The sequence below is a fragment of the Melospiza melodia genome, chromosome 22 (genome assembly GCF_035770615.1).
Source record: "Melospiza melodia melodia isolate bMelMel2 chromosome 22, bMelMel2.pri, whole genome shotgun sequence".
NCBI classification, from domain to species: domain Eukaryota; kingdom Metazoa; phylum Chordata; class Aves; order Passeriformes; family Passerellidae; genus Melospiza; species Melospiza melodia.
In genome coordinates this window covers 2,222,323-2,250,006 of record NC_086215.1, presented here as the reverse complement: position 1 = coordinate 2,250,006, position 27,684 = coordinate 2,222,323, and the positions used below count along the sequence as shown (strand labels likewise).

Genomic DNA, 27,684 nt, shown 5'->3' with positions numbered 1-27,684 from the left:
GGCAGAGACACCTGCCACTTGCTCAGAGCCCTGTCCAACCTGGCTTTGAACGTTTCCAGGGATGGGACAGCCACAGCTTCTTTGAGCAAACTCTGCCAGGGCCTTTCCCCTCTCATAGGGAAAAACTTCTTCCCAATATCCCATGTAACCCTGCCCTCTGGCAGTGGGAAGCCGTTCCCCCTTGTTCTGTCACTCCAGGCCCCTGTCCAAGGTCTGTGTCCAGCTCCCTGGAGCCGCGCTGGGCGCTGGGCCGGGCTCCGCAGCCCTGGGGGAGCCGCCGGCCCGCTGAGGCCCGAGCGCTCCCGCGGCGGCTGCGGGGCCGGGCCCTGGCGGCGGGGGTGGAGCCCAAACGGGCTGGAGCCCCGCCCTCCGCCTGGCCCCGCCCTCCGCCTGGCCCCGCCCCGCCGCCCGCAGCCGCCGCGGCCCCGCGCCCGCCCGTGTCCGTGTCCGTGCCCGTGTCCGTGTCCGTGTCCGTGGACGTGGACGATGGTGGCGGCCCGAGGCGCTGCCGCCCGCCGCGGAGCGCTGCTGCTGCTGCTCACCGCCCTCGGATCCTTCCGTCTGCGCCTCGCCCGTGCCGGTGAGTACCTCCTCGTCCCCCCCACTCCCGTCTCCGTGTCCTCTCCCTTCCCCCGCAGATGCTCGTGTCCTCTCCTACGGCGAACCCTGGTGCGGTTGCTCCCCTTCTTCTCCCTCATTATCCCCATCCCCACCAGAGATCAGCATCCGTGAGTGTTCGTGTTCTTGGGTGGAGCAAGACAGGAGATGCCCCCGTCACAAAGCTCCACGGGGGTTTCTCCCACCCCGCAGCGCTCCCCGGGGACCTCCCCGTCACTCTCCTGCCCGCTGCTGCCGGCAGGGGCCTGGCAGCGGGTGGCAGCGCCGCGGGGCTGGTCCCCAGCGGCTGTTTGAGGGGGCTGGAGGGACCCAAAGATGTGGATCCTGGAGTGGGGAAGGAGCACGTAGTCATGGGAGCGGCCTTCATGAAGCACCTTTATTGGGAGGAAAAAATTAAAACAACATCAAAAACCACAAAGAAAAAAATAAGGGCGCTGCAGTGACCCGGGGAGCCTCCGGGGCTGCGCTGGAGGGAGCCCTGTTTGTCCAGCTGCCTCATTGCCCCGGGAGCGGCCTCAGCACCGCCCCGTTACACCGGTGACGGTGACATTTCTGCTCTCCGCCGTGGCAGAAGGAATGGGTGGCCTTCGCGCCTTCCCGTGCAGCACCGCCCTGCTGTCTGCCGAAGGGTTGTTTCGGGGCGTTCAGGTTTAATTTGCTTGAGGTTCGGGGTCTGGGTTAGGACATTTCCCCTCCTGGGGCGTGTGGCACCGGACGTGCTCCGTGTCCCCTTGCGCCGTGCCCGCTGCTGGGGTGCGCAGAGCTGTGCTGGGCACCAACAGCGGCCCCACAGCCCCGGGCAGCCCCAGGCCCCGCTGCTGCCTGCGGGGAAGGCTGTGGCTGCCCGCTCCGGGAGGTGCCGTGTTCCTGCCTGGGTACGGCCTGTCTCGGGCAGGTGCTTTCCGCCTGGCTGGCGCAGGAGCCGGCAAGGGCCTCCTGGCTCCCAGCATTGTTTGCGAATCCGATATTGTTTCCCTCGTCGGGCTCCCGGCAGCGCGGACGCCGGGCCGGCGGACGCCGGGCGGGCAGCCTGCTGTCACCGGGACGGGGTGGCCTCTCCGTGCTTCTGAGGGGCGGCGGGAAGCTGCAATATCAAAGCGTCTGTGTGTTTCCACGTCGGAGGGCTGGAGGCAGAGGTGGGGATGCTCCTGCGCTCCCCCTCTTCCCACGAGCCAAGGCTGGGGGGGCGCAGCCAGAGGTGTTGCTAACACAGGCTGAGAGGAGAGGAAGGAGATCCGGGCTCAGATGAGCCACCAGTGATCCAGCATAATCTCTGCTCCTCCTGAATTTAGGGGTTAGTGTGGGATCATCTGGCCTGGCAGTGCTGGTTGGCTGGGTCACTTGAGGGGCTGCTGGGGTGGCTGTGCCCAGGTGCTGTCAGGGAGTGATGACAATTTCCTCTTCCCTTCCCCTCCCTTCCCAGCACTAGGAGGATGCTGGAGATGAGGTGAGCATGAGGGGCCTGGCGCCACATCAGCAGCCTGTTCCAGTGCTGGGATATTGCATGCTCTTGGCAGATGTGGGATTGGATTTTCAGCTCAACCTCTTTCCCCTGAGAGAAGCTGGGGATGGTGTCTTTGCACTGTTCCCGACAGCAGCATCCCATTGCCAGGAGTTTGAGGTTGTATGGCAGGTGGCAGTGGGGAGCTCCAGATAGGTTTCTCCTGAGGATGGCGGAAGAAAATGTCCCTAGGGTGCTGGGCAGGCAAAGGAGTCTCTGTCCCAGCCCCACCACCTTTCTGTGAGTGCAGTGGGGCACAGGAAGCATTGGCTGTTTCTTCTCACTTTATAATTGCCTTTCTGAGCAGATGGGGCCAAGATTGGCTTTCTCTGGGGGTGGCTGCAAGTGGAGGTGGCAAGCCCAGGAGCAGCTTCTGTGGTATGCTGGTGAAACTGGCTCCTGGCAAGGAGGGATCCAGGGAGAAGTCCTGCACCACCATACTCATGTCCTCCTGCCTCTGCAGCTCCATCAAAGCTTCTTCAGAAAGCTTCAGGAGGTTGGCATCTCCTCCTCCTCCTCACTTTCCTTGGCTGGCGCTGCGACCCAGAGCCCCTGCAGCAGATGCCATCTCCTGGGATGCAGCTGCACGTGGCTCAGTAACATCCTCATCTTGCTGTGAGCCTGATCCAAGCTGGAGAAAGGGCAGCAGTGCTTTGGAGGTGCTGCAGGTGGTTTAGGTTTGCTTGCTACTCCTCAGCTGGGCTTTTTTCTCCCACATGTCTCTATGCATCACACCAGGCTTTGGGCAGAGGGCCTGCCTTGCTTCGTTTTCTGGCTTCATTTCCTGGAACATGAGTGACAGCCATATTTCTCCCCACTTCTTGAGTAACTAGGTTGCCAAATTTCATCTATTATTATCATTGTTATTATTGTAAACAAAAAGACCCCAGTTTTCCAAAGGGGATGACAGGCTAGAACCCCATTTTTTTAATAATCCTGAACCCCGCTGCCGCAGCCACCCCACATCCCAGACATCTGGAGAAGATGCTCAGCAAAATCTGAGTTTTGTTTCCAGTCCAAGTGACCCATTTGGCCACGTTTGACCTGCTGGCTCTGCACTGCTGCTCCTCCTCATGCTGCTCTGCAGGGACGTGGGTGGGAGCACAGATGCTGCTGTTGATACTGGCTGCCCCTGCTCTGCAGTGGTGCAGGTACTGCTCAAAATTCCCAGCTGGGCATGGCTAGGCAGGAGCCATCCCCTAGGAAGTTCCCAGGCTGAGCCTGTGGTGGGACTGCCCATCTCTTAGCTTTTCCTCCTTGCCTGCTCGTCCATCGCTGCACTGGGAGCAGGGTTGGGACTCAGTGGGTGCAGTAGCCCCAGGGACCCCCATGCTGACCCCTGAAGCTGCTGCAGCTCCAAGCCACTCTTGGGAGCAAGACACTGGGACTGGTGCTGCGCCTGTGGTGCTTGCAGGGGCCTGGCTGCCTTGTCAGATGAAGGGAGTGATCTCAGCCCTGCAGCATTCTCTGGGTTGGTCTGCAGCTAGCAGCCCCAGTTTTTTCTTGAGGCACAGGAAAGGTTGTCTGGGTCCCCCTTGGGAGTGGTGGTGGGCAGTGATCCCATCCAGTCACCACATCCCTTCAAGCCTCCCGTGGTGGGGGGTCCTCTGCCACACTGGTGCAGGCCAGGTGTTTCTCCAGGCAGCAGCTAGGGTGCTGCCCATGTGGTTTTATTCTTGGAAATAATGTCTCCACCTTGTTATCTGGGGTTACTTGTGCTCAGCTGGTTCTTCCTGTGGGAAAGGAGCCCTTGTGGGCATGAGGTGTGGAGGAGCTGGGATGTGCACCACAGGCATCCCACAGGGCTCCAAGGAGCTGGTACCCATGCCAGGGACATGAGCAGGGCTCCGTCTGCAGGCCTGAGGGGGGGAAATGGGTGGAAAGATGTCTGATAATTCCAATTACAGAATCAGCATCAAGGAAGAGTTTATGGAAGAGATAGGGTGAAAATCCCTCATCCCTTTTGCTGTAGCTTTGTGGGGACTCACAAATCCATGTGCCCCCCAGCAATACCCTGGGGATGCCGATGCGTGGAGAGCTGGAGCTCAGGGTGGGGAGACTGGGATTCTGGAGCCAGGGGCCTGCTTGCACTGTGCGGGGTCCCGTCCTTTGGATCTGCAGTTTCCTGGCAGCTCTGGAGACTGTTCCCCCACCCCAGGGATCCCTCAGTTCCCAGAGAGCCTGAGTGTCCCCGCAGCTCGGGGAAGGTGCATCGATGTTTGCCTGAACTGTCTCTTCTGGGCCATGGGGGTATTAAGGGAGGAAATCGGCTTAGCCCTGCCGGCTGCTGCCGGGGGGGCACAGCATCGGGGGGTGACAGCCTGGGCAGGGCACTGGGGACACCGAGCTTGGTGGTAGATGCTGGAGACTAGAGGAGTGGTGGGGGCTATCAGGGGTGACAGTGTGGCAGGGGGAACAGAAGGGGTCACGGGATGCACAGTGTGCTGAGGACAGGAGAGGTGTGGCAATGCTGGAGACAGGAGTGACAGCACAGTGGGGACTCTGGAAGGAGAGAGTTAATGGGGGCTGCTGCACACAAGAGCGATGGGCGTGTTGTGAACAGGATGGGTGGTTTGGTGCGCAGGGACAAGAGGGCTGATGGGATGGCCTCTCCCCATGTGCAAGGTGCTGGGTCCCTGGCACAGGGTGCAGAAGCTGCCATCAGTTCCACCCGTGCATTAAATCCATAAACACTGTGCCCTGGTGCTGGGGCCCCACCAAGAGCTCTGGGTCTGGTCCTCGAAGGGAGTAGTGTCTCCCCTGGGCTGGCTGATCCCTAAACCCTTGGGGCTGGCCCCAATGCCACTGCCAGCACTGAGGTATCTCCCTCCTGTGCCTCGGCATAACCCAGCACTGCTGCTGCTCCAAATGGCAGCTGCAGGCCTGTAATTAGCCACTTTGTGAGCTAACGAGAATTGCAACAGGAAGAAACTGTCCGTTAAGTGCCTGGAGTGAGATTTGAATTGGTGGAAGGAAACGCAGCCAGAGCAGGTCCTGGTCCTGCCTTATCGAGCCCTGGAGCACCGTGGGCTGCAGCTGCCCCTGTTAACCCACGCACACTGTGGCACACGCTGGGCTGCTTCCTGCACAGATAGAGGATGGCAAAGCTTTTGAGAGGTGTTCCCTGTTTGGGTGGGAACTCATGGCACTAGGTGGGTGACATGTCAGTAGAGTGCTGTCAGGGACCCTGACTCATCAGGATACAGGGGTTCCCTGGGCTCCTGGCCTCTGTTCCCTTCCCACAGAAAGGAGACTGTGGTGGGGGTGGAGACAGGAGGTGTGGAAGGTGCAGGTCTCCAGTGCACCCATAGCACCCATGGCTGCTCTTGTGGGCAAGGAGCTGCTCTGCCTTGGGGACTTCATCATCTTGCACCTGTCAGAGGGAGTGAGAGGGCCCTAAATCAGAAGAGAGGGCAACCTGGTGAGCTGCTGTAATGTGACCCATCCTGCAGCAATCATTCCTGGCTAGGAAGGAGAGGGTTTCCCTGAGCTGACTCTTCCTATGCAGCATATACCCCAAAATCTCTAGGTCCAGCTCTTTTGGCACCATCTGCAGCCCTTTATCGAGAGCCCTTGGATGCTGCATGCACCAGCACCCCTAGGATGCAGCTGTGCATCCCATGGACACCCAGTTTCTGTGTTGATGGGGCCTCTCAGTTTCTGGGTTCTGCTCCATGGGGAACAATGGCCCTGCAGGTCTTTATCACTGGTGGTGGCTGAATGAGTGCAGGCATAGCTGTGGGTGCAGCCACAGCAGGGTGGATGCTGCAGCATTTCTGCCTGCCTCTGCTCTTGCATGCCCACCAACATGGAGGGTGCCCACCTGGAGTCCCCTTGATAGCCCTTGTTCCAAAGACTGTTGTTCCAAAGACGCTTCTTCTAAAGACTATTCCAACAGCTGTAAAGGTTGACCCCTACTGCTCCAGCACTCATGGGTGAGGAGCTATGTCCCCAGGCATCTGTTTCAGGGTCATGGGCTGGTGGGAGTACCAGGGCTGGTGCCAGGCAATGACTAGACAAAGGGAGCTGGACAGACAGACAGAATCCCCACCTTGAACAATGCCACCTCTGAGCCGCTGGAGGCATCAGCAAAATTTTGCTCGTGCCTCTTTGCCAAGGGCTACAAGATGTCTCTGGTGGTGGTGTGGAATGCTTTGGCTTTGCTAAAGAGCATCTTGGCCCTGGCAGGTGCAGTGGTGCTGCTGCTCTGGATGGATATTTCCAGCCGAGTAGTGAGAGTGCATGGGAGCCTGTGTCTGCTTTCACATGGCTGAGCTGTGGTGGCCCTGGCCTGGCAGCTCCTTGGGTGCCGAGCTGTGGGGTGGACTGCCCTCTCCCACCTCCCTGCCATCACACAGAGAGAGTTAACCCAGGGCTGTGACTCTGCTGTGGCTCAATGGGCAAGTGTGTACCCGTGGGGTGCTCTCCTGCTGCTGGGTCAGTGCCCAGGAATGCCCTTAGGAGGGAGCTGGACCCCACTCCCTTCCTTCCAGACTGCTCAGTGCTTCAGGTGGTGCTTGCTGTGCACCACAGCCCTGGCCACCACCTGCTTCACTTGTGATGTGGTGCAAAACTTGCCCAATAAGAAGGGAATTAAAGAACCCAACCCCAGCCCCAGCAGGCTCAGTGCATGTGCAAAGTTCATTGGTATTTACTTGAGAAAAACCTGATAAACAAGTCTCAAAGTGGGTGGTTCAGGCTGCAAAGAGCAGCCAGATGCACGGGGATGAGGTGGCACACTGGTGGCAGCCGGGGTCCCCAGCACAGGTGGGTGTGGGTGTGCATGGAGTGGAGCAAAGCCAGCAGCAGGTTGGGGTGGGTAGGCCTGGGTAAAGGGCGTATGGCACCTGGTTTGCCTTTGGATTTTTTAATTATTTCTTCTCTTCCTGAATGTCTGAAGCCACTTGTGGCCGGAGACCCCCTGGCACAGCAGGGACACAGGTGGGATGCAGTGGTGCACATCCTGGCTGTGGCAGCTCTGCAGGGCTGCACTTGGGGCTGTCAGCATTCGGGGTTCTTGAGGCTGGGATGCCCCTCACTGGCTTGATGCCTTCCACACCAGCCACAGGCAGGGAGAGCAATGTTCTCTGCTACTTCCTGGCTCTGCCCAGTCTCTGCTGGGGTCTGGATGTGGTTTGCTGGAGCAGTTTCCAACCATCCTGGTGCTATCTCCTGTTCCCACGGCCCTACCAATCCAGCAGGCTGCCAGGGCAGGGAACAGGGATGTTTCTGGCCTAGTTAAGTGCTTTGAGTAGTGATGGCACAAATTTCCATTCCCTCAGCCTGCTGGAGATTGCCTGGTTCTGCCCCAGCCTGGAATCACAGGAGCAACTTGGGATTTTGGGGTGCTTGTAGATGGGGTCTCCTCTAGAGCAGGGACAGACTCTGGGGGAACACTGATGTTTGGGAGGCAATGTGTTTGGAGATGCCGAGGGCTTGGCATCTCCCCACCTCTGCAGGAACCTGGCTCAGCTCCTCCTGGCCCTCCCTTTCCCCCTTGGCATTGAGCTTGAAGCAGGAAAGGCTCTGGAAGCCCATCCTGATGGACTCAGGGCTGCAGCATGGGTGCCCACCACACTGTGCTGCCCAGCCCAGGGCTCTGGGTTGGTGGCCCCAAAGCAGCAGCAGCTGGGTGAGGATGGGGGTGGGAGGTGGGAGGGGGGGGAGTGGTGAGGATGAGGCCTTTTTCCATTGTTCCTGGGTGGGGCTGTGTCTGGTGGCACTGTCCCATCAGTGGGACTGTCCCCTTGGTGGGAGCAGGGTGCAGTAGAGGTGTTCGCTGTGCAGGCATGGGGAATGCTCCCAGGGGTTCCCTACAGGTGTTCCCTGTCCCCAGTTTGTGGCACAAGGCTGCTGGCACTGTTTCTTGGCCATGCCAGAAACTGTGCTGGAGATCATCTCTGCCAGCTGGGCCAGACCTCAGCACCCACCAGCCAAAGCTGGGAGTCAGGACACAAGCCCTGGTGGCTTCAGGGATGGGAGCTGGTGACGTGTTGCATCTGCCTGACTAAATCTGCTGAAGCACAAAGAAGCATTTCCAGCTGCTCCCTTACTGGTGGAGCAGCACACAGCGGTGCTGCTGCAGGATACGGGGTCACACTGGTGCCACATGCTGTGTCCCCAGCGGTGACGTGATGTGACCGGCATCCCCCCAGTCCTGCTTTGCGGGGTCAGCGCTGCTCCGCTGTCTCTGGGGGAGAGGGGGCTTGGCTGCTGCGTTTTCGAGGGCAGGAGCACGGCAGTGACGTGAGCAGCTGCTGGCAGTGGCACAGGGACTGCCCCGGCAGTGATGCCAGCTGTGCCCAGGAGTGGGCATTGCTCCCGGGGTTCAGCCCAGTCCCCATCCACCTGCCTCCTAGTGCAAGAGACAGCAGGGCAGGTGGATGCAGCTGGGTCAGGAAGCCCACCAAGCTGCGGCCACCAGTGGAGCGTCCATCCTGCAGTCGCTCTGTGTGTCGCTTGTGACTGGTGTGTGTCACCTCTGCTTGGTGTGTCACCCGTGGCTGGTGTGCACAGCATCCAGCCTGGCGTTGCTACTGCAGCTGCTGGCAGTCCCTGCCGCTGACTCACTTCAGGAGCCACATCCCTGGGCGTGGGGCAGGGCAGGTGAGGTGCTGGGATACCTCAGCAAGCCCTGCTCCTGCCTGCTGCTGAACAGCAGCACTGCCCCTGCCCAGGGAGGCTCTGGACAGGGGGAAGTGAGACCTCGGGGGCTGAGGTCTGATGGGGGCATCATGCCAGCCTGCCTGCCTGATGTCTGCCCGCCAGCCTGCCCTGGGCCTGCTCCAGAGTCCTCCTTCAGAGCCAGGAGCACTTTGCAGAGCTGGGAGGGAGCCACGGCCAGTGCCAGCTGGCAGTGGAAGTACTGGGAGGGCAGGCTGCAGGCAGGGCCCTCAGCAGCTCCCACATTATCTGGCTGGAGGAGGATGAGGAAGAAGAGGAGAAGGAATGACCTTGGAGTGGAGCTGGCAGAGCCCACACCACTGCAGGCCCTGCGGGGGCTGCTGCCGCTGCTGGGCTTCTCTCATGGCCTTGCCGTGGTCCTGCCTCAGCCTCAGCCGGCATGCAGGGGCCCAGCGTGGGAGTGAGACTGGCACCCTGTTCCCCAGACACCCCAATATCCCCCCTCAGTTGCCCATGTCCCACCAGGGGCCCTGTCCTGCTGCCACAGAGGGGCCAGACCCAGTGGTCCTGGGCAGGCTGCTCTGTGCCCACGTGGCTGTGCAGCCAGAGCCCTGTGGGCTCAGCCCAGGCCCAGTGGGCTCTGCCAGCTCCCACTGTTGGCACCGGGGCTGGCAGCTGAGAGGGAGGCTGGGTGTTGGCGTTGCCAGGACCTTAAACATTCACAGCAGTGCTCGGTGCTAATTAATTATCCTCTTACGTTCACTTTTATCTCTCTATCTGCAGCAGTGACGCAGCGGGGGCAGTCCCTGCCTCCCTGGCCACACAAATGTCCTCCTTGGGTTTATTTTTGTTTCTTTTTCACCTGTATGTTTTGGCATGAGTATGGAAGAACTGCTCCACCCAGTCTGAGACTGCCGGTGGCTCTATGCCCTGCCTGGGCACTCCCTGTCACAAGCACTCTGCTGAGTGCCACCCTGGATGCCTGGCACAGCTCTCCCCAGGGTGAGTCCTTGGGGATGGAGCTTTGTGCTCAGCTTTCCCCCATGGATAACACATCCAGAGGCCTTGCTGCTCACCTGACCGTGTTTCCTCCTGGGCACAGGTCTGTTCCTGCTTACACGTGTCCCCAGCTGATGCCCACCTGCCCTGTCTGTGCCAGCTGCTGTGTCCCGCCGGCCTTGGGCTGGGGTCCTGCCTGCAGGGAGTCACTCAGCTCCTCCAGCACCAGCAGCTCAGCCCAGGCTTGAGCTTGGGTTAAGGGGTTACCCCAGTTGTGCTGTTCTGGCCTCCCTGCCCACCTGCACAGGAATTGAGCACCATGGCAGGGCAATATCAGCAATTGGAGCATCCCCCTCCTCTGAACACCCCTGGCACATCTGGACAGCAGCATCCTGGCTGGGCTGTGTCTGGTGCTGGCTGCACATTCCATATCATTCATTGCTTGCTCCTCTGCTCTGTACTGTCCTGCTGGCAGGACCATTCTGGGCTAGGGTCCTCACAGGACCACAGCTGCACCCCAGCTTGGGTCCCTCTGCCCATCCCACTTGTGGCCAGGCCATGCTGGGCTGCACTGGCGCTAAGCAGGGACTGTGGTCGGGGTGGGGGGATCCCAAACTCCCCAGATTCAGCAGCAGCCCTGCAGCTGCAGAGGCAAGACTGGGAGCTGCAGCAGGCACCCTGGCACTGTTACCAGGTGGGTGGCATGGTGGTGACATGGCCACAGCTGGGTGGAGTTGGGACCCACATACTGTGCCAGCCCAAGTACTCTGCCTCAAGGTGAGTGTTCAGGAGGGGGGCACCCATGGCCAAAGTCTTGGGGAACCCAACGTGTGCCTGCTCAAGCACTGGACAGGTGGCACCAGCCACAGGAATGCGTGAGTGTGCAAGGGTGGGGCAGCAGTGGGGCAGTGTAGTTTGACAGCCCCACAGGGTGGCAGCGGTCAGGGCTGGATGTGCCCATGTGGCACCTGGGTGGTGGCACACAGAGCGCTCGGTCCTCATCACCTAGCATGGCACTGAGGTGCCCACTCCCACCAACAAAGGATTCTCACTGCTGGGCTTTGAGGTGGGTCAGGGAGTAAAGCCCCTGTGAGCCCCCTCAATCCACCGGGTGCCCACGCAGTAATGCCAGCTCACCAGTCACTGGCTGGTGACACATGGGGAGCTCTGAATTGCAGCCAGTGACAGCTGGGCAAGCACAACTCATTCCTCAAACAGAGATAACAGCCTTCACTGGAATCCAGCCTGGGCTTTATGTACCCAGTTGCTGGGCTCTGGCTCGGGGCTCTGCGCCCACCACTCCTCACAAGGTGGCTCTGAGGCTCTTGTCGGTGTCTGGCTCTGTGGGGTGACCCACACTGGGGTCACTTCCTCCGCCAGTGATCAGCTTCTGGCAGCACCTGCTTTGGGAGGAAGTGTTTCCCTGAGCCTGTGGCACAGACAGGGGCCCCTACAGGTGTGTTCCCCACTGCCCCACGGGGCTGTGACATGTCCCCAGCCTAAGGCTGCACAGTGCCACGACCACCTCCTGCCCTGTTTTTTAAACAGAGTGGCCTTGAGAGTAACCCTGGGGAGGTGAAGCCAGGAGCCAAGTCCAGTTTCTGTGCTTAGACATCTGATTATGTGCCCATTAAGCACTAATTGCCCCCCAGCCACATGGCCAAGCCCCACACTATCCCCAGGGAACAAAGAGTCCAGCAAAAAACCCAGCTCCCATGGGCACAGTGGACACTTTCCCCCATCCTCTCCACACCCTCCAGGCAGCTGTGCCTGCTGTGGGGGTCAGCCAGCGCTGAAATTGCAGTTGGTGCACCCTTGCCAGTGGCAGCCAAGGTGGGGAAGGTGATGACTTCCTCATGGAGTGGTGTGGAGAGTTGCCTGGGCACAGGCTAGAGGTTCTTAGTAGCAGCTGCAGCCTCCAGGGAGCAGTTTGATGGTGAAATATGGCCATGCAAAAAGCAGGGGGTTGCATATCCCACTGGGGTGATATCTTTCCTGCACCCTTGCTGGGGGAGCAGAACTGTTATGCCTTCATGATTCGTCTTCTGCCGCCTCTGTCCTGTTTAGGGCTCTAAGCCATGTGCTTGGTGCTGCCCCATCAGTGCTGGAGTGCGCCAGGGCTGTGCCAGGTGTTGCCGTCCCTGGGGACAGGGGCAGGGACAGGGACAGGGACAGGGACAGGGACAGGGACAGGGACAGGGGCAGGGACAGGGACAGGGACAGGGACAGGGACAGGGGCAGGGACAGGGACTGGGACAGGGACAGGGACAGGGACAGGGACAGGGACAGGGGCAGGGGCAGGGACAGGGACTGGGACTGGGACAGGGGCAGGGACAGGGACAGGGGCAGGGGCAGGGACAGGGACAGGGGCAGGGGCAGGGACAGGGACAGGGGCAGGGGCAGGGGCAGGGACAGGGACAGGGACAGGGACAGGGACAGGGGCAGGGGCAGGGACAGGGACTGGGACAGGGACAGGGGCAGGGACAGGGACAGGGACTGGGACAGGGACAGGGACAGGGACTGGGGCAGGGGCAGGGGCAGGGACAGGGACTGGGACAGGGACAGGGACAGGGACAGGGACAGGGGCAGGGACAGGGACTGGGACTGGGACAGGGACTGGGACAGGGACAGGGGCAGGGACAGGGGCAGGGACTGGGGCAGGGACAGGGACTGGGACTGGGACAGGGACTGGGACAGGGACTGGGACAGGGACTGGGGCAGGGACAGGGGCAGGGGCAGGGGCAGGGGCAGGGACTGGGACAGGGGCAGGGACAGGGGCAGGGACTGGGACAGGGACAGGGGCAGGGACAGGGGCAGGGACTGGGACAGGGGCAGGGACAGGGGCAGGGGCAGGGACAGGGACAGGGGCAGGGACAGGGGCAGGGACAGGGGCAGGGGCAGGGGCAGGGGCAGGGACAGGCAGGTGGCCGGTGAGTTGCTGGTGCCAGTGTGGGCAGTGAGGGCTGCCAGGGACTGCTCGGGGTGCGTGGGCAGGTGCTGGGAGCCTGTTCCTGCTGTGATTCATTGCCAGCCTGGCCCTGCTCCCAGTGCAGCCCCACAGTGCTGCTCCCTGCCTGCTGCTGCCTGCGGGAATGCTCCGGAGTGGTGAGGGACAAGGTGAGGGGCAGATAGGGCAGCTGTGTGCCACACCCTCAGCCAGCTGTGCAACCCCATCTAGCTGTGGCCCTGTCCAGCTCTTCCTCCCACGCAGTTGTGCCCAGCCTGAGTGCTGGGTGGACTGAAGGGCACCTGATTCCACAGCGCCACCGCTTTTGAGGGAAAGACACTCCAAGCTGCAGCGGGACCAGCAGTGTCACCATCAAAGCTGGGACCCGGTTGCGCCCCAAAGAGCCCCCTGCCACCGGTGGTACCTGAGTGCTGGCCCCTTGTGTCACAGTTCCTGTCTGTCTCCAGCTCTGCACGTGGTTTGCCACCATCACCTGGCCCAGGACTCAGCTTTGTGTAGGACATGGGGACCTTGTGCCCAGAGAGGTCCACTTCCTGGGATGAAGACCCAGCCACGATGGCACTGCCGTGGCACAATGGGTTGGTGAGGCTGGACCTGGGGGACTCATGCCTGTACCCAGGGAGTGGCGTGAGATGCCCCATGAAACTGTGAGCGAGGTTTGGGGTGCAGTTCAGTGCCGGGGAGGGCTGGCTCCCGCTGCTTCCTGCAGGGAATCCTGAAGGGATGGGAGCCTAAGTCACAGCACTGTCACATCCTGCTGAGGCTTTGGGGGAGTTTGTGGCTTTTGATTCAACAGTCACCACACCAGCATCAGTCTGTGCTGGTTGGATTTCATCTCCCCATGCAGGGCAGGCAGCAGCAGGAGATCCTGGTGCTGCAGCACTTCCTCATGTGTCCCACAGGATGGTGGCACCCTGGGGCTGGGGACCCTTGGGGGGTATGGGCATTGCATGCTCATCACTGCAACTGCCTTGTGCGTGTCATGGAGTCACAGACTAGCTCAAGTTGGAAGGGACCCATGAAGATCATCGAGTCCAACTCCTCGGTAATTAAGCTCGTGGTTAATTCCAGGTGGTAATGGCCTTATGGAGGCAAGCTGGGGTCTTGTGGTGAAGCCCACTGATAGCTGGGAGCTGCAGCAGGGCAGCCATGGGCAGCCATGGGTAGCCCGGGGCAGCTGGGTGCCCCTTCAAAAAGCTGTGAACAGACCTGGGGGTGTGTTTGACCCCTGTCCCCCTCCTGAGCTGTTTTGTCCTGTCCCCACAGCAGCGTCGTGTCCCCGGAGCCTGGACTGTGCCCTGCAGCGCCGGGAGTTCTGCCCGCCAGGCTCAGGAGCCTGTGGGCCCTGCCTGCCCCCCTTCCAGGAGGACGACCACGGGCGCTGTGTCCAGAGGCAGCTCTCACCCAGTGGTAGGTGCACCCACCCTCCACCCCTGTGCCTGCACACCTGCCCTGCCCCTCTGCAGCTCTGGGAGGTTCTGTGCCCCAGGACAGCCCCCCAGCCCAGCAGCACCCCATGCTCTTCCTTCTTTCCATGGCAGCTGTATCTCTGTGGAGGCAGCTGCTCTTCTCCCTCTCATCCCACTCACCTCAGCTGGGGGGGTGGTTTTGGGCTGGCGAACCCGTGCTGCTCTGCGTGCATCCTGCTCTGGTGATTGGCCCTGTCAGCGCTGTGGGGAGCTCCAAGGACAGGAGTAGGACAGGCAGCTTCTGGGGATCTCCAGGATATTCACGGTCTGCCTGGCTCTTCCAGGGTTCAGGCTTTGCAGGAGCAGGGGAGCCGTCTTCAGCACACAGAGCAGTGACTTGTGCTGCCCGTGGCCTCACCCATCCCAGGGTGCCAGTGGGATTTCAGTGCCTGATTCCCTTTGGTTTGAGATATTGGTCGGTGGTTCAGGACTGCTGTTTCCTCCTTGGGTGATGCCCAGCATCCATGCTGGGAGGGCTGGAGTCAGCTGTGCCTGGGAGCACCAGTCCCTGGCTGCACACCAGGGCACCGAGGCTGTGCTGGGTGTCATTCCTGGCTCCGTCCCCGAAGGATCTGTGGGGCTGTGGCAGCCTGGGTGCAGCAGCCTGTGGTCAGCCATCCCACTGCTACTGCAGTGCTTGAAGGGTGCTCCCAGCGCGGCTGTGGCACCTGTGCCCCTGCTTCAGCTGCAAAGACAGTGCTGGGGGCCAGGCATAGGCATATTTCAGTGTGACAGTCAACTCTTCATGCAGCTTGGAAAGCTGTGGCAGAGTTATTTCTGTGCCCCCTTATGAGCTCACCTCACAGGTAAGTTAAGACCATAATTATGGCTCTACACAATTATTTATTGCTATAAAGTGGAGTGGCCTCTGTGGCTGGGGAAGAGGCCAGGACTGGCCACACCCTCAGGCTGTTCCTGGCAGGTTCTGCTGGGGACTGCCTGGATGCAAGGTACTCTGGAGCACCTGAGTCACCTCCTGGTGCAGAACCTATTGGTATCTCCCCCAGCCCACCCTTCTCCACCTGTTCTTCACTCTCGCTGCCCCCAAAAGTCTCCTGCTAAGGGGTTCCCAACTCCTGGGGAGCTTCTAAAAGCATGCAGGATGGACAAGCACTGGTCATTGAACCAGGGAAGCAGGTTCCCCTGCATCTGAACTCCATGCAGACATGGAGAGATCCTCTGAGTTTTAGGGGATTGCTTTGTGTTGTTGAGCATGTTCAGGGTCCTGCTGGGGGGCAGTTGGAGATATCCTTCACCTATGGCTCAGCCCAGGTGGGCACACGGACGATGTCAGAACCCAACATGCCTTCAGTGCCATTTCTCCTAGCAGGAGAATTACCCTGTGAATCAGAGGGGAGACCCCCAAAGCAAGACCCGTTGCCTGAAATGAGAGGGATGGCTGGGGGGATAAGAGGGGCTGGCACAGGAATAGGGTCTAGACTTGGTGTTTAACAGCAGTCAGTGCCCCTGCCACAGGTTCTTCATTCACTGGCACTGAATGCCTTTAGCAGTTGTTTATAGATCATTTTTTAATGTGGAGTCTTGAGAGCAAATTCCCCTCTCGCAAGGGCTGCACATGTGCTGGCATCTCCATAGCAACCCAGCTCCTTTCTGAAGGATGTGCCCACAGTTGCATCCTTATGCAGAGAGATGCAGGACCATGGTACCATCCTCTAAGGACCCACCATGGCAGGATGGTGACACCAAAGTCTCTCCCAGTCCTATCCTCTTGTCCCAAGCAATGCTGCTAGCTTGTGGCAGCAAAAGTGTGGGAACTGTGTTAAATAAAAAAAGGGGATCTCCTCCCAAATCCTTTGTTTTAGCATTCTGAGGATGCCCAGCTCCTCTTGGCAGGGAGGCACCATTTATTTTGTCATGGAGGCTTTCTTTCTCATCCTGCCTGTACCTTTACCTGGTAGCAGCCCTGGAGAGGGCTGTGAGGATGAAGAGGGGCTGTGATAGCTGCATTTAGGGGGAGATGCAAGGCAAACAGGGGGCCGCTGTAGCCCAAGGATGCCTAAGCCTTGAAGGGGATACCCATGCAGCCCTTTTGCTATGTAGGCAGACATTTTAAAGGGTTACACATCCTTGAGCCACTTGTGACTGCTGGTGACACCAATCCTGGGATCCTGCTGCTGTGCCATCCCCACTGCTGCTGGCAGGAGCCAGGGATCCTCTCCCAAAAGCAGCTTCTTGAGGTGAAATGCACCATTTGGGGTCTCAGGAGGGCATGTGAGTGTTCCTGCCATTATGTGTAGGGCTCTTGGCATACCTGGCACAGAGATGAGATGGGATGGATGGAATCTGGGTACACTGCATCCCACAGCTGGCTGTCTGCACCTGGCTGCTGCTGTCTTGCACAGGGCTCTGAGCTCCCCAAAATCCCATGCACTCCATGGTGCTGCATGTGTCTGTGCTGTGATGGGTTGGAGCGATGGGCTGTGTGATAGTTGGTCTTATCCTGCTTGTGCTTGACCAGCATGGAGCCCCACTGGGCTGCAGGACGCACTTTGGGAAAAGGGGCCTCAGCTCACAGACATGGATGTTCATCCTTCCCTGCTCGCTGTGCCACCAGCATCGAAGAGGACAGCAGCCATCCTGGGCAGGACTATAGCAGTTAGTGGATGTATAAGAATTTTGTGCCCTCGTGTGGACACTGTCAGTTACAGGTTTCCTCAGCCCAGGGCAGAAGCCTCATGTGTCTCTTCTTGGTCCCTGTTTCCCCAAACTGTCAGGGTAGGTGTGTGTCCCAAGGCTGAGCCCTGAGGAGCGCCAGGGGCAGAGCAGAGGGACTGGGGGGCTGTGTGCCAGCCTGGCCATGACATCCTGCTGCAGCACTGGTGGCAGCTACCATGAGGGGGCACCCAAACCCTGCACAGGCCCTGCCTGCTCCCCTGAGTGCCCCTGAGCATGGCCTGTGTGCCCTGTCCTGTCTGTGCCCTGTGTGCCCTCCCTGGACGCTGTTCCTCCCCTGCATCTCTGCTCCTGGGGCAGGAGCTGGGGCTCTCCTCGGCCCCCTGTTCCCTGGAGCAGCTCAGGGCAGCGTCTCACACACCCACAGTGCCTGGCAGGACCCAGCCCTCAGTGCCCTCAAAGGCCTGGTGGAAATTGTGGCATCACTGGGGGAGGCTTAGCTGCCACACAGAATGGGAGGCAGGCAGCTTTTAGCCACTTGAAGAGAATGTGATGATAAAGCTGGTTAGTGCAGGTAAGGAGCACAACCCAGGCCCTGCAGCAATGCCAGGACCCCAAACCACTGCCTCAGTTTCCAATGTGCCACTTGGCACACCCCCACAGGGTGGGAGAGTGAGGAGCCTGGCAGCTGCTCTGGCTGTTTTTTCAACTTTATTTTCCTTTTTCCAGTCACATCACATCCAACACCAGCACAGCCTGGTGGTGGCACACATGGGATGGACAGGGTTGTCCCCTATGGAGACAGACTTTTCCCAGAGTACAGAGGTGAGCTAGAGCCAAATGTCCCCCTCGCAGGCATTAGGGTGTCCCCTGGCACAGGGCTATCCCAATCCTGGGCACCAGGGTGTCCCCCTAAGGCACAGGGCTGTCACACTGGGTCCCATGCAACTCCCTTGCCCGTTGGGAGACGTTGGCCCTGTGCTAGCACCTTGTCACCATGGCACTCACCTATTGGGCACAGCACTGGCACAGCCCCAACCTGGCACTACTTGACCATGGCACTGCTCTGGGATGCAAAGAGCCAGGGAAACCCAGGGCTCTAGCTAAGGGTAGGAGGCTGGGGGCAGTTTGGAGACAGCAGAGCATGGAGGATGTAGGCACAGTGACTCTTGGTGCTTTTGTTTAAAGCAAGAGTGTCCCCCTTTTAAATTGTTTTTTTGGCTCATGTGGTTCTGAGTCATGGGGCAGCAAGGTGGCGGTTGTGCACGGCTCCAGAGGGAATCAAGGTTTATTTCCAAACACTGGATATGAGGACAGATTCCAGAGATGTAATTCTTATGAACTTGAATTATGTGCCAGTACCACCTTGCCTTAGTGTGTCTGGATTTAGGCCCCAGGGCTTCTCTAAGGGGACAGTCTGAATATGGGCAAAGGAAGCAGGGGAGGATGAGGATTGAGATGGGGACAGGGATGTCTACTGCCTTTGATGTTTGAGTTTAATTCTGTTAAAAGCAGTGGTGAGTGTCAGAGCTGGACTCTGCTTGATGAGCCTGAGAAGAGCGACTCCACTCTTGCTGCAATGCTGTCACCTCAGGCCAGAGTGGGATCCTGCCTGTGCCTAATGCTGCAGGAGACCCCTGAAGAGCAGATGTCCCTGGTGGGCACTGTGCTGGAACGTGGGCTTGGACAGCCACCTGTGAGATGCTGCTGGGGCCAGCCCCTGGGGGTACATCCCTTGCTCATGGGGCTCCCAGAGGAGATGCATCCCACAGGCGCTGGGCAAGAGCCAACCTCTCTGCTGGAGCAAGGGCTCCCATGCTCTGCTGAACAACCAAGCTGAGCTCTGCTCTGGACTGGCTCCAGCCACTCCGCTCTATAAAGGACCCTGGTCTATTTTTGAGGTGAAAACCAGTGTTTGGGGTGTCCCCTGACTGTAACTGTGCTGAAGCTGCCCCTCACCCCTGAGGCAGCAGGGCAGATGGGGAGTATCTGTCCTGGTCCAGCTCCCATCCTTCTTTCCTCGGAGCTGCTATGTAACCCCAGGGGCAGGTCCTGCACATTAGGTGCTGGCACCCTGCCCTCTCTCACAGAGTCTGCAGGACCTGCTGCCTCTGGCATGAAGGCAGATGCTGTTGCTCCTGATCCTCCAGCATTTGTGGGGTGAAAATCCCAGTGAACGCAGCAAGGACACGTGTGGGTCCCGGGGCCCAGCTTTCAGAGAGCTGCATCTGAGGGGCCTCAGACTGAACTCCTGTGTTTGCTGGAGCTGGGACAGGAGCCCCTTCTTGGGGGTACTGGTCTCGCCCTGGGGGTGGGCACACACCTGCACCCCACAGTGCCCATCTCACACCTGTTCTCCCCTAGGACGGACCTCTGTTCCCAGCTTGGAGGCAGAAATTGATTTTCTTGCGGATGTGCTGGCCAGGCAGGAGGCTCCTCGCCACCACCCACTACAGGATGGCAGACCCAGGAGTAAGTGCTCATCTCTGTTCCTGGCGGTGCCAGGGACCCCCTGGCAGCCAGACCCTGCACCCCTGGCAGGTTTGCCTTCTGGTGCTGCCTGGGCACCACTCACCACTGCTCTGTCTTCTCCTGCAGCCACCCTGGTGCCCAACAGTGGCAGACAGCGTGTGGCCAGTGGGCTGAGAGAGGGGCGTCTGCAGCAGGATCCCACCGGCGCCATGGCAGCCGCCACCCTCCCCACCACTGCCACCATCCAGAAGTACCCGGTGGAGGCGTCCCCCATCCCTGAAAATGACAACATGGTGCTCGGTGAGACCCTGGCGCTCAGAGGAAGAGGTTTCACATCCTCACCAGGGAAGCATGGGCTGGTGTCTCCATGCTGCCAGCTCACCTGCTGTCCCTTGCTGTCCTCTCCGCCTGGCAGGGCTGATCGTGGTGTGCACGGTGGCCGGGATCTCAGCGCTGATCGTGGCAGCCATCTGCTGGTACAGGTGAGCTGGGGCTCTGGCCAGTCCCTCAGTGACCCTGTGCCCAGGGCAGTGCATTCCCATGCTGCCCTGGCTTGGAAGAGGGGCAGGAGTCCTGCCAAGGCACGGCATCAGCTGGCTGGGGCAGGAGGACAGCAGGGAGACACCTGCGTGCCAGATGCAGGCTCCTGGGAGCAGATGGCACCTGGTGTGGGCATCGCTGTGGCACTGGGTGCTGACACTGCCCAGGCCCCGTGGGATGGAGGTGGTTCTGCCTGTCACAGCTGCCATCACAGGGAACAGGGCTGACCCTCCAAGGGTCACTGGCTCCTCAGTGGAGTCGTCTGCTCCTATGGCTCCCCACATCCTCTAGGATGAACTAGAGAAGTCATTGTGCCTACAGTGGGCACTGGTGAGGCACTTCAAATCCTGGGTTCAGTTTTGGGCCCCTCATGGCAGGAAAGACATTGCAGGGCAGGAGCATGTCCAGAGAAGGGAATGGAGCTGGTGAAGGGTCTGGAGCACAAGTCTTATGAGGAGCAGCTGAGTGAGCTGGGAGGGCTCAGCCCGGAGAAAGGCAGGCTCAGGGGGACAATCATGCTCTGAACAACTCCCTGACAGGAGGGGGCAGCCAAGGGAGGGTCAGTTCTGCTCCCAGGGAACAAGGGACAGGATGAGAGGAAATGGCCTCATGCTGTCTCAGGGGAGATATAGGTTGGATATTAGGGAAGATTCATGTAAAGGGTGGTCGGGCATTAGGCTTTAGGAAGGGCTGCCCAGGGAGGTGGTGGAGTCACCATCCCTGAAAGTGTTCAAAAAACATGTGGGTGTGGCACCTGGGGATGTGGTTTAGTTGTGGGCTTGCAGCGCTGGGTTAAGGGCTGGGCTTGATCTTAGAAAACTTTTCCAAGCTTTGTGATTCCAATGCCCCTTCCTGGCAGGCTGCAGAAGGAGGTCAGGCTGGCACAGAAAGCAGACTACTCAGCCCAGCGAGTAGCCAGCCCCCTGCCCTATGACAAGATCTCGGTAAGGTGCCCATGTCCCGCACCGTGAGGTGTTTGGCACACGGGACTCAGTGCTCTGCTGGAGGGATTCCCACACGGTGGAGGCCCTCCAGCAGCCAGCCTGAGGCCCTCCACAGCCCAGTCTCCACAGCTGTTCCTGCTCTCTCCACAGCCTGGGGACAAGACGCTGGCTCAGAGTGCCCAAATGTACCACTACCAGCACCAAAAGCAGCAGATGCTCTCCCTGGAGAAGTAAGCAGCCTGGTAGCAGACAACGTGTCCTGCCATTAACTGGGATGGTCCTCACCGTCCCACTGGGTTTCACCTCCTCTCTACATCTTCTTCTCCCCAGGCATAAAGAGGAGCCCAAGCTGCCGGACTCAGCATCATCTGATGAGGAGAATGAGGATGGAGACTTCACCGTGTATGAATGCCCGGGGCTGGCTCCGGTATGTGGGTGCAGGAGAGCCAGGGGTCCCTGTGCCTGTGGGGGTGTCCAGTAAGTGCCTGGGACGTGCACTTCAGTGTGAGGAGCCTTTTCCACGTGTTCTTCATCAAACTTATAAGTGGTCCAACCTCTGCCCCTCTGTTGCCCCCATGTCCCTGGCCAGCTCCCACTGAAGCTCTCCAGTGGGCAGGAATGCATGTCCTGGCACAAGGATTTCCTTGGGAGCAGATGACTGGAGCAGCCCTTGGCCCACCTGACCCACGGTCCCGCTGGCGACAGGGGCATGGTCACCCTAGGCACGGGGCTGGGGGGGCTCGTCCTTGTGCCCTCCCAAGGCCTGGAGCAGACATGAGACCCCTCACAGCCAGAGGGTGTTCTTGGCGAGCAGGGGACTCTGGGGACGGGCATAACAGCCCTGGCCACAAAGAGCACAAAGGGACGAAGAGGAGCCTTTTACATGGTAATAGCTGCCGAGCGCGGCCATCCGGGCCCAGATCCAGGGTCATCAGTGGGTCTATACAGGCCCATTAAAGGGCACTTGATCGCAGGCAGGCAGTCTGGACAGGGCATCCAATTCCTGCCAGCCGTGCTGTGGAGCCCATCCCGGGGTCCCCAGTCGGATCAAGAAATGTTCCTGCCAGCAGGGCTAGGACTGCTGTCCTGGGGTCCCCAGCCTAACTGTGGGGTCCCATCCCACCCAAAACCTTGGGTTTCACACATGACCCCACCTCATTCCCTCCTGCCAGGAAGGCAGCACCTTTCCAGGGTGACGGAAGTCCTGGTGTTTGTCATCCATTGCAGCCCACTTGGCAGCCCCCTTCCCCTCCTCCCTCCTCCCTGCCGCTCTGGGGATCAGACCCAAACCCCTTGGGCTGGGGCAGCTGAATCCCAACCTGCTTTCTGACCTCCCACCTTTTCTTTCCGCCATCCCTCTCCCGCCGCCGCGGCAGACCGGAGAAATGGAAGTGAGAAACCCGCTGTTCGACGACTCGTCCCTGCAGCCCTGCAGCCCCAAGCCGCAGCAGTAAGGCCCCGTGTCCTGCGCCCGGCGGGGCGGCCGAGCCGGGGAGCGCCCGCAGCTGGGCCGAGGGACGCTGCCAGACTGTTCGACGCCTGCCCAATAAACACCCACTAACAGCTATGGCGGGGGGATCGCCCCCGTTTCCAGCGTCCTTGTCCTCTTTGCTGCTGTGATCGCGTCCCTGCGTTGCCGTTTGCTCACAGCTCTCGCGGGCGCAGGGGGGCGGCTGCTTTGGCACAGAAACTGGTGGGGGAAGGGGGGGCTGCGGCGCTGTCCCTTTGTAGTTGGCTCTGAGGAGGGGGCTGCTGCCCTAGCTGAAGCTGGGCTGATGCATAGCAGCTGGGAAGGAGCCAGAGAGAAGGTCAGAAAGCAGAAGAGGGCCAGGAGGGCTGGGCACGCTCATGCCTGGCATCAGGGCTGCCAGCCTGCCCAGAGCACCTCTGCCACGGATGGAGCCTTTTCCTGGAGCAGGTGGCATCACTGAGGGCTTCAGTGCCCGTTCTCCTCCAGCCCTGCCTGGGCAGCTCCTGGCAGCAGGATAGAGCTCCAGGAGCCAACGGCAGGAGCAGCTCAAGCAGGCACTGGCATCAGTCCCCAGGCTGCTCCTTCAGATGCTGCCCTGTGCTCTGACCCCGGTAAGAGTGCTGGGCTTCAGGACAGTCCCAGTGCCACTGTGGCCTGGGAGCCATCAGTCTGTGCGAGCAGAGGATGGGCTCTCTCTTACCCCAGGCCTCAGCGGGGTAAAAGCTCAGAAAAAGTGTTCAAGGTTTTGTTTTTAAGCTTATGTGGCTGTGGGGGAGGAAGGAATGGGACTGGAGGGAGCTGGGGTGGCTTGAGGGGACTAGCCAAGGCATGGGGGCTTTGCTGTGCTGCGTCAAACCCCACAGAGCCCATGCCCGGGCAGCATACCTGTGGAGGCTGACACTGTGCATTCTCTGAGCATCCCTCTGTGGCAGGTGACAGTCTCCACTGCTCCATCCCAGGCACCTCTTGGGCCCCAGGCACTCCCTGCACCTCTTTGTTGCCCACGTCCAGCCTCACCAACATGTTCTTGCTTGGAGCCCAGTGCTGCTCCTCCAACCCTCCCGGGTGCGTAGGCCATGAACCCCTCCAGTGGAAGGCCCAGAACAGGGTCTGGGTTACTTTGCACACGCGTGGCTTCATGTCCAGGCCCTGTTGTGGACTGTCACGGACACAGGTCACCGTGTATGCTCACCGGAGCCATTGCACACTCAGGCAGGCATGGGCAGGGCAGGCAGCAGTGGCAGAGATGTGCTGGTGCGTGGTGGTGGCATGGGACTGTCCCTGTCCCTGTCCCTGTCCCTGGCGGGGTGGCTGACAGAGGCCATCACGGCACAGATTCTGTCCCCATGTCCTGCGCTCCCCCTCCCCTGGGCTGCTGCCACTCTTCCCACACCTCTCGTTGTTGTTGTATGAATTGTAGTTATTTTAAAAGGAGATTTTATTAAACGACCATGTTTGAGACCCATGCGAGTGTGTGGTGTGGGGCCCGAGGCTTGGGGGGCTCCTCTCGACAGTGGGGTGGGACAAGGGGACAAGAAGGGGGGATGCTGTGGTCCCCAAACCTTCCCTAGGGAACGGTGAGCAGCCATTCTGCTTCTGCAGCTGGAGTAGTGTTCAAATCCTTCCCAAGGGTTTCCCCAGGCACAGAAAGAGCCGGGGATAATTTTCTTGTCTCTCAGTATTTGCCAGGTTTCAGCAGGGAAAGGTCGGTGGGAGCCCCCGCACCCAGCCCTGCAGCACCCACCAGCCGCCCCCTCTGCCCCTTGCCCCCGGGGCCCTTAGCACCTCGGGGATGACAGATAAGGGCTATCGAGTCCCCGCATTGTGTGCAGCCCAGTTCCTTTGATCACGCCAGCCCCCCATCAAGCTGATACCATCTCTCCAGGTTTCAGCAGCCGGAGGTGGGTGCTGACTCACCGCCAAAGCACCCACCCAGGATGCTCCTCTCCTGGGAGTCTCCAGCTGCACCCCTGGGCAATGCACACCCCAAATAACCCGAGATGCCCCCAGGACTCAGTCCTGGGAAAACCCAGCCTAAAACCCACTCCTCTCTGCCGAGGTCCCCAAATTTGTCCTTCCTTTGTTCCCACAACCCAGCTGTCTCTCTTGGAGCACATCCAGACATTTTGGGAAGCTCTAGCTTACAGTAAAATTTGACTGTTCTGCTGGGAAGATCCCCTTGCTCCAGGCATGGAGGCCACAGGAGCCCTGTGTGCCCTGGGAATCCCTGTCCCTACCACACATCCAGGCATGGAAGAGTCATTTGTCCAGGACCAAGGGCCCCTGATGCAGACACCCAAGGCCTTCAGCCCCCACCTCACTTCCCACAGCTGTAACACAACAGGGTGAACTCACTGGTGTGTTCAGGCACTGTGATGGTGTGGGCAACACTCACATTATAGCCCAGGGCCTTCATAATAAGGGGACAGAACTGGACCAAAACACCCCCTGTGATTTTCCCCAGGGCCAGGTTTGGAAGCACTGACTCCATACTGTCCTCCTGGGCCAGCTGCAGCCCAGCAAGCTGTGCTGACAGGGACCAGATCGGTGTTCCTCCAGGCATGGGGTTTCTGGAGATGAACCCCCTGTCCAGCCCTCCTTGGATGGTCCTGGAGTGGCCCCCCCTCACCACAAGACCCCGACCCACCACATGCAGGACTGCAGCCCCCCTTCGGTGGGCACTCCGGGGTATCCAGCACAACCCTCCCAATGGCCCTGCCATCACTTGCCACAGAAAAGGGTGGTCTGACTGTGAATAAAACATCACACATACTCATCCACTCTCTTAAAATCCCAAGCAGCTGGAGCCACACCAGCACACTCAGCAGAGGAAGGATGGGCAGATGTACATCTCAGCCCACTCCAGCCTGCTGCCATCTCAGCAAAGCCAGTAAAGCAGATGCATTTCTTTCTGCTCTCATTTTCTTAGCGGGATCCCACTGATCCCCGGCTGCCTTAGGCAGAGACAGGCTAAGCCTGCAACACTAGCAGGTTCCAGATATGGGCTGATGGAAGGATGCATCTATCCATCTCCTCTGGAGCAGGCAGAAGAGATGTGGTCACTGGTGCTCGAAAACTCTACACAATAACTTCACACGGCTCCCCCCCTCCAAATCACCCAAAATCATTGAAATGTATGGGGGGGGGCACACACTGAGAAACCCCACTGACTGCTTCCACATCCCCCAGCTAAAACCATCACTGCCACAATGGGCCCCCGTGCCTACAAAGGGGCCGGTTCAAAGTCAACGTCTCCCTTCCCCTCTGTCTGTATATGAAAGGACAAGGAATGCGTTTGAGGGCCGGGGGGCTGGGGGGGGAATGGGGGGGAGGGGGGCCTGGGAGGCTTCCCGGGGGGATGGAGAGAAAAGTAGGTTGGCAGGAGGAGGGGTCCAGCCCGGGAACAATAAATCAAAGGGAAAGGGAGTTACTGCCTAGCCAAGGAGCTTCTGAAACGCTGGGCCGCAGCGGGAGCTCGGGAGGAGCGCGGCTGATGGCTGCCATCGGGGTCCCGCAGAGAGATTTCCTCTGCCCGCTGGCAGCGGGGCAGGCAGCAGCGCAGCGGGCAGAGGGCGGGTCTGCCCGCACAGCGCCGGGCTCAGCATCCTCAGCAGCGCGGTAAAGGAATCCCTCGGCAGAGTGAATCCAGCCCTGCTGGGCAAGGTGCTTCACCCTTCTGGGCATGGGATCCCCGAGGTCCAGAAGCCACAGGGCTCGCTCAGGGCTGCCCACGTACCCCTAACGGGGTTTTGGATCCTTAGATCATTTTCCTGGGGCTGCCCTCCCTCCTGGAGCAGTCTGGCACAGCCAGAATGGGCAGCCTGGTACATGTCCTGCCAGGCATCAGGAACATACTTTAATTTCAGCTCATCCATCGGGCCATTTTTTTTCCTACGAGGAATATCATCAGGACGCTTAGTTGTTCCACTTCTCCTGACATGCAGCAGTGCCATGTGCTGAGCCAGGGGCTGCTGCTGGCATTGCGGATGCCAGTCCCTGGATGCCAGCTGTGGGTGTAAGTCTCTGTCTGCCAGCCCTTGGGTGCCTGTCCCAGGCATTGCTCCCCGGGTGCCAATCCCCGGGTTCCAGCCGCCTCAGCAGCTGCTTCATAAACAGCATCAAGCACCTTCCCTGAGTTCCCCCGCCCACAGCCCCATTCCCATCCCGTCGCGGGGGAGGCTGCTCCAGCCTATCTCCTGGCCATATCTTCAGTGCGAGACGGCTGCAGCTCCCGGTAATCCGGGTTAATAAACAGGCAGCAGCGTCGGCAGCGGGATAACTCCCTGCCTTGCTTCGGATGGGATCACGGGGCGCTGGCTGGCAGAAAGAGCACTCCTCGCCTTGCTCCAGCTGAGGTCAGGGGTGCCCACCTATGCTGTTGGTACCTGCCAGTATGCAGGAAGAGGCATCGGGCAGGGCCAAGCAGAGGCTGATGTCGTGGCAGGGCTAAGATCGGGAAGCAGAGCCAGGAGGGAAGGAAAGAGGAAATGACTGGAGCAGAGCCAGCCCTGGTGAAGGCCCGTTGTGAAGGGCAGTGTGAAGGGAAAGTCTTTAAGACAGAGAAAATATGGAGCGTGCTTCAATGTGGAGCAAATGGACACAATAGTTGGGGCAGTAATTCCTTCTCAGGCAGCACACTTTGAGCTCTGAGGTCCCAGGGACAGACATGCTCCTCCAAGCCACAACCCTTCTCTGCAGAAAGAGGAGAGGAATGGTGAGACTGTAAGGGGCCTCGAGGGCCTCAGCTTTGTCCATGCTCCCCAAGAAGCTAAGGTCAGTAAAGAAGACCAGGCATTAAGAGGGGCAAGAGGTGCTGGTCAAGCCCTGGACCACCCCTGCTGCTGCACGATGACACCGGCATCTCTCGGCTTGTCCTCTGTACTGGGGACAAGCGGCTGCCACAGCCGGGTGGGCTGCCCTCACACCAGCCCCTGGCTGCTGTTCATGCCTCCAATAGCTGCCCAAAGCCATCCCGTTTCTTGTCTAGACACCGCAGCGCTGGGGGTTCCCAGGTGGGAAGACCCGTGGCTGCTGCTGTCCTAACACTGGCGCGGTGCCCTCCGAACAGCGTGGGGCCGGAGGGGTTGCGAGGGCCGTGGGTGTCCTCGAGTCCCCCGGGCCTGGAGGGGGTTGTGAGACCCTGCGGCAAGATCGGTGTCCTCCCCCTCCCAGTCCCATCGGGGCCGCCCCGTCCACCTCCCCGCCGGCGCTGGGTGCGGGCCGGCGCAGCCCCCTCCCACAGCACCTTTTCTCCGTGCCCCCCGCCCCCCTGGGGGATCAAGTTCACGCCCGACCCACCGATGCGGGGCCCAATGGGGCCGGGGCCCATCTCCATCCGGCCCGACCCGTCCGCGCCACTCTCAGAGGCCCCAGCGGCGCCCCAGGAGGGAGGCAGCGGCCGGCAGCCCCCGCATGGAGCCCTAGGGCAGCGGGCGGCGGGCAGC

At 60.0% G+C, this 27,684-nt stretch overlaps 1 protein-coding gene across 1 annotated transcript; it reads left to right on the top strand.

The window, feature by feature from the left end:
• The first annotated feature begins 456 nt into the window (after positions 1–456).
• On the top strand, positions 457–23,701 carry NPDC1 (neural proliferation, differentiation and control 1). The gene is made up of 9 exons (XM_063174465.1): positions 457–580; positions 13,977–14,120; positions 19,178–19,285; positions 19,412–19,585; positions 19,701–19,767; positions 20,685–20,769; positions 20,920–20,999; positions 21,100–21,196; positions 22,146–23,701. The coding sequence occupies exons 1-9, from the start codon at positions 487–489 to the stop codon at positions 22,221–22,223; spliced, it is 927 nt and encodes a 308-aa protein (XP_063030535.1). The 5' UTR covers positions 457–486; the 3' UTR covers positions 22,224–23,701.
• Positions 23,702–27,684: the final 3,983 nt, after the last annotated feature.

Excerpts from the sequence above, each read along its gene's own strand:
- NPDC1 (XM_063174465.1), top strand. The coding sequence starts at position 487 with ATGGTGGCGGCCCGAGGCGCTGCCGCCCGCCGCGGAGCGCTGCTGCTG. Across the intron at positions 19,286-19,411 it reads ACAGGATGGCAGACCCAGGA|CCACCCTGGTGCCCAACAGT; the intron begins GTAAGTGCTCAT and ends CTTCTCCTGCAG. Across the intron at positions 19,768-20,684 it reads GCAGCCATCTGCTGGTACAG|GCTGCAGAAGGAGGTCAGGC; the intron begins GTGAGCTGGGGC and ends CCTTCCTGGCAG.